This window comes from Lathyrus oleraceus, chromosome 2 (assembly GCF_024323335.1).
Source record: "Lathyrus oleraceus cultivar Zhongwan6 chromosome 2, CAAS_Psat_ZW6_1.0, whole genome shotgun sequence".
NCBI lineage: Eukaryota > Viridiplantae > Streptophyta > Magnoliopsida > Fabales > Fabaceae > Lathyrus > Lathyrus oleraceus.
Window position 1 is genome coordinate 138,708,737 of NC_066580.1, and position 10,898 is coordinate 138,719,634.

Consider the following 10,898-nt stretch of genomic DNA (forward strand, 5'->3'; position numbering starts at 1 on the left):
CCTAGCGAGCAAACTAGGTCTGGGCCTTTTCCTGGATCTGACGCTTCGCTGGGCGAGTGTCCTGACGAAGCACTCGCTAGGCGAAGGGATTGCTCGCCTGGCGAGCAAGCTATTTTGGGCCCCTTTTGGATTGGGCCTGTTGTGAGCTGGGCTTTTGTTCACTTGATGTCGGTGCCTTGCGGAATAAGCCGGAGGGTCTTGAGAAATGCTTTGTAATACCAACGGGCAAATTTTGGGGTATGACAGCAGGCATGCATGCAAGAACAACTTTGGATAGAAGCCAAGTAAATTTCAGAACTTGGGGAAAAACAACTTCAAAAAAATTGGATATAAGCTAAGTAAAGAGATGAAACTTTGAGATTTGGATATCCTCCATGGACGCTTCTATGAAGCTTTGAGCTAAGAGAGAAGAAGAAGAAGAAGAAGAAAAGAAGAAGAAGAGAAGAAGAAGAAGAAGAAGAAGAAAAGAAGAAGAAAGAAGAAGAAAGAAGAAGAAGAAGAAGAAAAGAAGAAGAAGAAGAAGAAGAAGAAAGAAGAGAAGAAGAAGAAGAAGAAGAAGAAGAAGAAGAAGAAGAAGAAGAAGAAGAAGAAGAAGAAGAAGAAGAAGAAGAAGAAGAAGAAAAGAAGAAGAAGAAGAAGAAGAAGAAGAAAGAAGAAGAAAAGAAGAAGAAGAAGAAAAGAAGAAGAAGAAAGAAGAAGAAGAAGAAGAAGAGAGAAGAAGAAGAAGAAGAAGAAGAAGAAGAAAAGAAAGAAGAAGAAGAAGAAGAAGAAAAGAAGAAGAAGAAAAGAAGAAGAAGAAGAAGAAGAAGAGAAGAAGAAGAAGAAGAAGAAGAAGAAAAGAAGAAGAAGAAGAAGAAGAAGAAGAAGAAGAAGAAGAAGAAGAAGAAGAAGAAGAAGAAGAAGAAGAAGAAGAAGAAGAAGAAGAAGAGAAAGAAGAAGAAGAAGAAGAAAGAAGAAGAAGAAGAGAAGAAGAAAAGAAAGAAGAAGAAGAAAAGAAGAAGAAGAAGAAGAAGAAGAAGAAGAAGAGAAGAAGAAGAAGAAGAAGAAGAAGAAAAGATAAGAGAAAAGAAGAGAAGAAGAAGAAGAAGAAGAAGAAGAAGAAGAAGAAGAAGAAGAAGAAGAAGAAGAAAGAAGAAAAAGAAGAAGAAGAAGAAGAAAAGAAGAAGAAGAAGAAGAAGAAGAAGAAGAAGAAGAAGAAGAAGAAGAAGAAGAAGAAGAAGAAGAAGAAGAAGAAGAAGAAGAAGAAGTGAAAAAAACAAAAACAAAATTGTTTTACCAAAATAATTTTTTTTATTAAAGAAAGACATATTTTGATTTATATATAGATTATAAATATAATTTTTTCCACATAAAAATAATTGCATGAACCGTATATTTTTCTATATGTAATATTATTTTTGTTTTGATATTATTTATATAAAAAATTGGATAAAAAAACTTGTTCCCATTTACAAAAAAAAAATTAAGATTCACTTATTAATTTAAAAATAATATTTTTCATTAATAACATATAGGAATTAATTACTATACATTGTCGGTGTAATATTTTTCATTAATAACATATAGGAATTAATTACTTTATAGGATTTTAAAATAAAAGTCAAACTTGTTCAAATATCCAACGTCTATGATTAACTGACGGTGTAAAATTCTTTTACACTGTCGGTGTATTTCAATTAAATTCTAACAACTCATTTTTTCATATATTATCTTAAAAAATATTGTATCTTAAATTAAAAATAATTTCAAAATAAAAATATTTATAACATAAATAATTATAAAACAACATATTTTTCCTGTGTTTGGATTTATATATTTACTTTTATTTTCTTTAATGGTACAAAAAACTGTAATAACCAATGAATTCACATGAATTATGGTCTGGATATTCGTAAATTCACATAAGTACTGGTGTGTTAAGTGCATTTGTTTCTAAAATGTAAAATAATAAAAAAACAGAAAGACTAAATTATTTAACCAAGATTTTTTTTTTTTTAAAAGAAAAACATGTTTTTATTAATATTTGGAGTATAAATATAATTTTTCCATATATACAAATATTTGGATCAACAGTATATTTTTCCGTAGGTAAATATTAATTTTGTTTTGATATTTTTTATAAAACTATTTATGGAATCATTTAGTTTTATAAATATCAACTAATAACATAGTATTTGTAAATATTATTTTAATTGTGTAAATAAATATTAGTATCATAAAAAAATACATTTTGCCCATGTTTGAATTTATATATTATTTTAAATATATTTATCTTTATTTTCTTTAATTGTATAAAAAGAAATTTTTATTTTATTAAAGTTGTACTAAAAGATTTTTGTTTATATTCTGTTAAACGATTTTTTTTACAAATATTAGAAAGTGTAATTTTATTAAATTTGTACTAAAAGAATTATATACGGAAAATTAACATCTTTTGGATTAGACATTTATAAAAATATTTGAATCAATAGTAAAAGAAAATCGATTATAAAAAATTATTTAGATCAATAATATATTATTTTTCTTTCAACATTATTTTGTTTGTTATCGTTTATAAATTTTTTTATCAACAATACATTTTTTCCATTTAAAAAACTATTTGCATCAACTTTCCTATTTATAAAAATATTTATATCAATATACATTTTTTCCGTTTATAAAAACATTTATATCAACAATACATTTTTTTACCGTTTACAAAAATATTTGTATAACAATATATTATTTCAATAAAAATATATAGATCACAAATATAACTTGGTTGTCATTTAAAATATAAACTTTTTAATTACAAATTATTACATATTTAATAATTTTTTATTTTCTGTATATAAACAATAATTATAAATATGCAGTATAAATATGTTCTTTTATAATTTATATATAATTTGTATATTGTAACAATATTTACAATTATTAATTATACAAGTTAGTAAATAATTCATTATTAACTTCTTTGGAAATAAAAAAATATTTATATACTAATAGTTAAATATATTTAAAATTTATTATAGTTATAAGTTACATTTCTTTAAATATTTGGATCATGCAATATAATATCATAAAAAAATTGATTTTTAAAACCCTATCTATAAAAAGTAACGTGTACTTTTATATTATATTGTTTTCTATTTTCTATTGTATAGAATATTTATTTTATACTCAACTTTATTTTTTTTTTATCTTATATCCATAATTTTTTAGCACTATTATCTTAAATATTTTTATTTTTCATAATTATACATTAATTAGTATTATAATTATTTATTCTTTTCATTAATGTACATTTAAACTTATTTATTTTATTAATTATATTCACAAATATAACTTAATTGTCATTAATTAATATTATAATTATTTATCCTTTTCACTCATTCTATCTCCCCAATGAATTACTCTATGATCTATTGCATCATCATATATTCAAGTCAATTTTATGCACCTTGGCATTAACAAGCATTCAAAAATAAATATCATATGAAAGTGGAGTATCAATCTAATATTCTTTTTAGTACATGTAGATTAAGTATATTTCTCGTTGTTTGAAATATATGTCAGGTTGCATCTCAGCAAGGAATTTACCTAGCCAAATGTTTTAATCAAATGAAAGAGTAGAAGAAACAAACTTATTCCAAGACATGCTCTCACTTTTCTTTTACTACAAAAGAATATACTATTGTGTTCAGAAAAGAAAATGAAGAACATGGAATATAAATTTAGCCACTTTTCATTGAAGTTTGAAAGACAAATAATCCATTTCATGAGACAGTACAACAGATGGAAGCTTATTCTCTTGTTATTATAAACAAAGGAGTAAAATACAATTACTCTAAAAAAATCAATTATACAAAACTACAACTTAAGCATCTAAGCACATGTTTAGTCTAAGATAATATTAGGGCAACATTCAATATTAGGAGCCCGGTTTTAAATTCTCAAAAACATCTGCATAAAATAAATACAACTGCAAAATTATAACAACCTTTATTATCCAATTATTAATTAATTAATTAGTTAATTAATTTCTCTTAACCGCAAAAATATTAGATAGTTAAATTTCAATCGTATGAATTCCGATGAACATAAAACACTTGATAGTATCTTTTATGAAATAAAAGTTTATAGACATAATTCTCAGAACATGAAGAAATTATCTTGATATTGTCCTTTTTAGTTATCGAATAGTATAAGACCTAAACCAAAAACATAGCATAAACACTTTTAGAATTTAAGATACAAAATTATGAGCGTCGAAAACTTCACATCCAAAACTAATACATCATGGGAAGAATGGAAGAGATATATGAAAATATTGTAAAAGTATTTTCAGAAACAACAAAAAATTCAACATATACTTTAGCAGGCATAAATCATAAAATTTGTGGTTTGTACCAAAAATTATGATCAAATTTATAATCAATTTTTCTATATGTTAGATCACATCTAACCCGGTGTTACTGTTAGATCTAAGAAGTTTATATTTATCCCGTTGAGGGATTTTGTACTACCATCTTCGTTACAATAGTGATGTTCACACCAAACACAAAAGAACATGATAATTTTAGATTTTTTTACCAATTTCAACAAAATAATGAAAATCCAATAATTCAGAACGTGTAATAAACAAAATTCATAATTTTATTTTAAAATAAATATATCAATAAAAATAGTTAATAATGCATTTGCCATCATACTGATGCATTTTACATATATTAGTAGAATACAAGTTTAAAATTAATTTACCTTGTACAAATATTAGTAGTATATAAGATCTAAGAATGATCTGAATGGTTAAAAAGAATCTCTTTTGCAGAGCCACCTCTTTCAATCATGAATTTTATTTCTTCTCTCTACAATCATTCAATTCATTAAGGCATGAGGAAATGTTAGAGATAGTAAAATGTAACAGGAAGATAACATTTACAACATGGCTAATCAGCTATACATACCAAAGCCTATAATTTAGTGTTTGCCTGAAAGTTCTCAACCTCAATGTCTTGTTTTGAGAAACCTCATCTCTCTTATGCTTCTTTGTAATTTCTTCCAATTAATATCCATCCTCACTATTCCTCTTGATTCCTAAACAAAAGAGAGTTTTTCAATTAAATTACACATACTAAATTGTTATAGTTTTTTTTTTAATATTACCTTCATCGTTGTGCTTCGACTTCGGTAATTCATAAATATTAAAGCATAAGCATCAACAAAATGAAGAGTGAAGATGAAGAAGAAATGTCGTTAATAGATGAAGAAGATAAACTTATTTTATTGAAAAAAAATATTTCGGAAATGAAGATGAAATTGCTTAAAAGAAAAGATGGGGATGAAGTTTAGAAAGATGAAGGATCTGAAAATCGCAAAGGTGAATTTAGATAGAGGATATTGAGAAAAAGTGGATGAGAAAATGGGAGAATTAGTGTTGTAATACACCAAAGATGAAAGTTCTTCAGAAAATTTATTTGGGGAAAGAAAAGGATAATTGAAATAAGAAGAAATGGTTGTGTGAGACATCAGCATTAGGGGGGAAATAGAAATTTCAAGAGCATAACATTTTCTTATATGAGACATCATTTACATTGTCACCTCACTTTTAGGGTACATCGCACTTCAAATTTTTCGAAGCTACAATTATTAATTTAATTTCAACATGTGGATATAACATAATTTTAGGTAGGGGTGCACAAATTTAAATAGTCCGAATGAAGCCGACTGATCCGTTCTATTTTTTGTGCAAATAGATTGGGTCGGGTGTTAGGTAGATTCGATTGTTTCGGTATAGGATTGTTTCGGTCGGACTCAAATGATTATTTTAGACCTATCAAAAACTGAAATCGATCGAACTTAATTAATATATATATATTATTTACTTTTATTAATATATGACTGGCTCACTATAAAATTGAGATTTATAATGTTTCGGGATATTATCATTTTTATAATTTAATGGTGACATTGTGTACTTTAAAAAAGTCAATAATAAACCCACAAATTTATAATACAAATACTAGTAGACTACTCATAGCGATTTTTTTTTAAAATAACCATGTTTTAGAAATAAAATACGATAATAATCAGGATTTCAAAAAATTTCCCAAAGTAACCATGTTTTTTAAGGGATGCGCCGGAGGAGTTGGCGCATCCCTTAAAAATTTTAGGAGCCTTAAAGGCAAGCGCCCATGGGCTAGGCGCCCTAGTTGAACCACCCATAAGGGAGGCGCCCCTAGGGTTGGCGCCCTTGTGTGTCCCTAAAGGGAGGTGCCCCTAGGGTTGGCGCCTTAGCCTCCCGCTAAGGGAGGCGCCCCTAGGGTTGGCGCCTCTGTCTAATTTTTTTTTTTTTAAATGTAATTATTTATAATTTTTTTTTTAATATTTCATATTAATTATTTAATACGTAATAAATAAAAATAAAAATAAAATGACTTCATTAAATATATAATAAATGATTACATTAGAATGACCAAAATCCTAATGACCCGCCCGATTATAACGTCCCCCGGTTCCACATCCCGGTGCGTTAGGTTGTCTCCGAGGTCTCCCACGATTTTCTTGAGGTGTTTGTGGTCTTTGGGTGCTGACCTGATCGAGCGATGGCTAGTTGGAAGGTCCGGCAGAGGTTCCGGCGGTATTCGAAAGATGTGTCATCATTTGCTCCCAATATCCAGAGGGACTGTGGCCAACGGCGCTTCCGTAATGGAGTTCGGTGCCCATGTCATCGTAGTTAGGGCGTTGGGGTTGGGTGAATTGGGTGGATTGGGGACGGTATAGTTGCCCAAATTGGGTCATTGAGTCGTTTTGAAAACGAAGCAATGGTTCTTGGGGCGTACTATAGTTAAACAGTGGTTGGGTGTTAAATGGTGGGGGGCTACGATGACGTGACCCATATGAATCATTGGTGCTATAGACGGTTGTGGTTGTGGGGTTTGGTTCTTGGTTTTGTGTTTGGGTGGGTGGTATGAAGGGATTGCGACGTTGGATGGTTCGTTGTTGGGTGGTTGGCATGAACGGGTTGCGATGTTGGGTGTTTGGTTGGTTTGAGTATGTGGTCGGTTGATGTTGTGTGGTTGGTTGTTGGGTTTGGGTGGGTTCACATTGGTGTTGGGTGGTGAATTGATGTGGGACATACGATGATGAAGCAAGTTGGCGCGGATCTATCAAATACCGCGGCTCAGATACGAATTGCTGAGTTGTTACAGACCTAAACCATGCCATATATTGTTGAGTCGGTCTTACACCTTGGATGACTGGTTCGTTCAGGACGTGTTGTCGTCGATTTCTCCATTGACGACACATGTCTTTTGCAAAGTCTCTCCAGTCCGAAAAATCCCACTGTGCATCGACCCTTTTTTGATGCCAATTCCCCAAACACGTGGGAGACTCTGGGATATGTTGTACCATTCCGAACTGCAGTTTGACCCTGTCACTTTGGTGCATTTCAACTGTAGTGAATCGGATAATTGGTGTCTTCGCTGTCCAAACTGCAGCATCGTCATGGTTCACATCATGATCCAGACCCAGATATGGCCTCCATACAAACTGGAAAAAAATAACAAATCGTTAGATGAGAAATAATTTGAGAACTATTTTAAGATTAACTATAGTTTGGTAGGAGTATTACATCATCATGTCCAATGTGATCCAATAGATTTCGATAGACTACAATAGCGTGTTTCGGACACCTATTGTAGTTCATTCCCCTTACTGACCACCTAAGATAAAAAAAAGGAGTGAAAAATATTATTTACTGTTAATTTAAATAATAGATATAATTAATAAAATGGTAAATAGTAAAGTGGTAGACTTACTTGGTTGCAAATGGGAACGCGAATGGACGCTCATTTTCTGGGGCGAGCGACGACATCCTAGACCACCCCCAAGCTTGAAGCAAATAAGCACATGAAAAAAAAGTACAGGTATTCTTTTTTGCATTTTTACACAATGCACTATATAGATGGGCCAACACAGCTGAACCCCAACTATAAGTGTTTACCTTATTGATGTTGCGTAATAAAGGTAAATACATTATATTCACAGAATTACCTGTACTTTCTGGAAACAAAAAGTTACCAAATAAAATCATAATATAACACCGAGCTTTTATTATCTTCTCATACTCGGTTGAATCTTCAGACAGTACTATACTGTTATAATATTGTCTAAGGTATTTTAAATTTATACCTTGCCCCCTTGCTTGACTGGATGTGTCTCCCTCAGGTTCGTCGTCTAACAAAGGGGCACCCAGTAATTCATTGCATATGTCGTTGACATGGTTAACTTTCCCATTGACTGCCTTTCCATCTATACGAAGACCCAACAACATGTACACGTCCTCAAGTGTGACGGTACACTCACCAATCGGAAGGTGAAATGTGTGGGTCTCGGGTCTCCACCTCTCCAACAAAGCTAGGATGAACTTGTAGTCCACCGAGTACGAAACAATGTTTAGGAGATTTCCAAATCCACATCCTCTAATATATGGTTCTATTAAAGGATCGTGGGGTACATATTCATGTACACGACATCTAAACCGCTTCGGATCCTAATAACAAAAAAACAAAAATACAATTAGTAGAAGAAATACATTCTAAAGAAATATGTACAAGATGTAATCCATAAATAGAAACTAAAAAGAAAGAGATTTGAAAGGTATAACACAAAGAACATATGTATTACAAGTAATCCATAAATAGTAACTAAAAGAGAGAGATAACATACAAATGTCGAGATATTCTCGATTGTGCCTCTGTGTTCATCGCCCATAGTTAACAAAGACATGATTCGATTTTGCAAAGCTTAAGTTTGTTAGATGAAAGAAATGTGGTAGAAGGAAAGAGTGTGATGAAGATGGTTTGATAATGTTGATATGGGAGGGTATTTATAGATGAATAAATGAGTAGGTTTAGAAACTATAATGAATTATGATTGGTTGCATGCAAAGGCATATGAGGTTAAAAAACTAGTGAATGACAAAAGACAAATGAATGACACAAAGTGAATGACAAAAGTAGCATAGCATGGAAGGGAATCACACAAAGTGAATGACAAAAGCAGCATAGCATGGAAGGGAATCTAGTAGGCGCATGTGAAGAAATTACATGCAATAGGAAGAGGAGCCATTATCCTTGGCGCCTACATGTGATTTTTCACATGCAAGGTGTAACACCCTTCTAAATACCCCAAAATATTAATTAAAATAATAACATATCAATCAGAGTAATTATGCCCCGAAGGGTGTCACACAATCATTTCACAACAATTATCAAAATATCCTGTCATGCTCATTTATTAAATCAAAATAAGACTATTTTGCATAATTCGCAGCGGTTACAAAACATCGACATTCAAATCATGTACTACATTACATGTAAAGTTGAATCAACAACTAAATTAAAACATAGTCAAACATTCCCTCCCGATGTTACATCTACCAGAGCATGACCCACTAAGGACGACACTAGACTCCATAGCACTAGCTTCTACTCAACTCACTGCTCGTTACCTGAAAATTAGATGTAAGGGTGAGTTCCTCAATCAATATAATAAGCATTATAGAACAACATGTAATGCTAAGTAAATAACACATCAATTCACCCCAATCAGACTACGCACTCAGCAACGGCAATATCCGTTCAAACATCATATTCAACAGTAACATATAGCATATGTATAATCTCAACCATACTCAACATCAACAACACAACACATAACACACATATAATACTGGAATACATCCATTCATATTATATGCCATACATTCATTATGAAATGAGACTCCACACATGCGGTACCGACTATTCTTGAACATACAATTCAAGCTCACCGATCCACTCCAGATACGGCTACTAAGCTCACCAGTCCCACTCATGTGAGATCTAATGACTCACTCACTAATTCCTCACCATGGGAATTAGCTACAGCCCCGAAGGCTAGACTATGCACACTAAGCATCTAGTATGCAAACATCAACAACAATTCCATAACAATTCACTCACTAATTCCTCACCATGGGAATTAGCTACAGCCCCACAGGCTATGCCATGCATGCTAATCATCTAGCAAATGCAGCATCAACAACATGCATAATATATACACTCACAACAATATACATATCATCATACATCATCAATATTTTATCACATAAGCATATCAGATCATGCCAAACAACAACCACAGTATTAGTACACTCTACTAATACCTATACTACTCCAAGCCACGGGAAATGATCCCTAATATGTCATACATCAGTTGAATTACACACTCAGCCTAAACAACCAGAAACTGCACAACAACAGCACAGAAAATTCACAATTCTGCCCATACGCGTATTGCCTATGCCCATACGCGTATTGCCCACGCCTGACCAAATCCATACGCGTAATGCCCACTCTCATACGCGTATTGCGCATTTCCTCGCCCAACCCATACGCGTATCACCTGTCCCATACGCGTATGCTACGCGTATCACTTCCCCATACGCGTACCACCAGAGACCATTTCACGTTCAAAATTTCATCTTCCTCATCCATACGCGTATTGCCTAGTGCCATACGCGTATTAGCCATCTCATACGCGTATTGCCTAGTGCCATACGCGTATGACCAGAGACCAGAACTCTCAGATCTGCAATGGCTTTCTCTGCTACGAGATCTACTCAAACCAACCTTCCACAGTCCAATTTCTACACAGAAATCATTCATATTTTCAACACAATTCGTATCTTATTCGATTACACAAAATTTGACACTTGTACATCTAATTCCTACGAATTCTTTCTCAATTATACCCCAATTTCGTTCATCCAAAGAGTTCACAATTCATCATGCATCAATCTAATCAGAGGTAAAACAATAGTTTCTTACTACCCAGTACATATCATTCCATAATACCCGTTAATCGATGAT

The 10,898-nt window shown here is 32.0% G+C and overlaps 1 protein-coding gene and 1 pseudogene across 1 annotated transcript; one reads left to right on the plus strand and one right to left on the minus strand.

The window, feature by feature from the left end:
* The first annotated feature begins 522 nt into the window (after nt 1-522).
* Nucleotides 523-1,204, plus strand: LOC127121241 (uncharacterized; annotated as a pseudogene).
* Nucleotides 1,205-7,798: 6,594 nt separating this feature from the next.
* Nucleotides 7,799-8,831, minus strand: LOC127122282 (protein MAIN-LIKE 2-like). The gene is made up of 2 exons (XM_051052645.1): nt 8,713-8,831; nt 7,799-8,536 (listed from the first exon to the last, which is right to left on the minus strand). Exons 1-2 carry the CDS (start codon nt 8,770-8,772, stop codon nt 7,799-7,801), a joined length of 798 nt encoding a protein of 265 aa, XP_050908602.1. The 5' UTR covers nt 8,773-8,831.
* Between the last annotated feature and the right edge of the window lie 2,067 nt (nt 8,832-10,898).

Excerpts from the sequence above, each read along its gene's own strand:
- LOC127122282 (XM_051052645.1), bottom strand. The coding sequence starts at position 8,772 with ATGTCTTTGTTAACTATGGGCGATGAACACAGAGGCACAATCGAGAAT. Across the intron at positions 8,537-8,712 it reads TCGAGAATATCTCGACATTT|GATCCGAAGCGGTTTAGATG; the intron begins GTATGTTATCTC and ends TTTTGTTATTAG.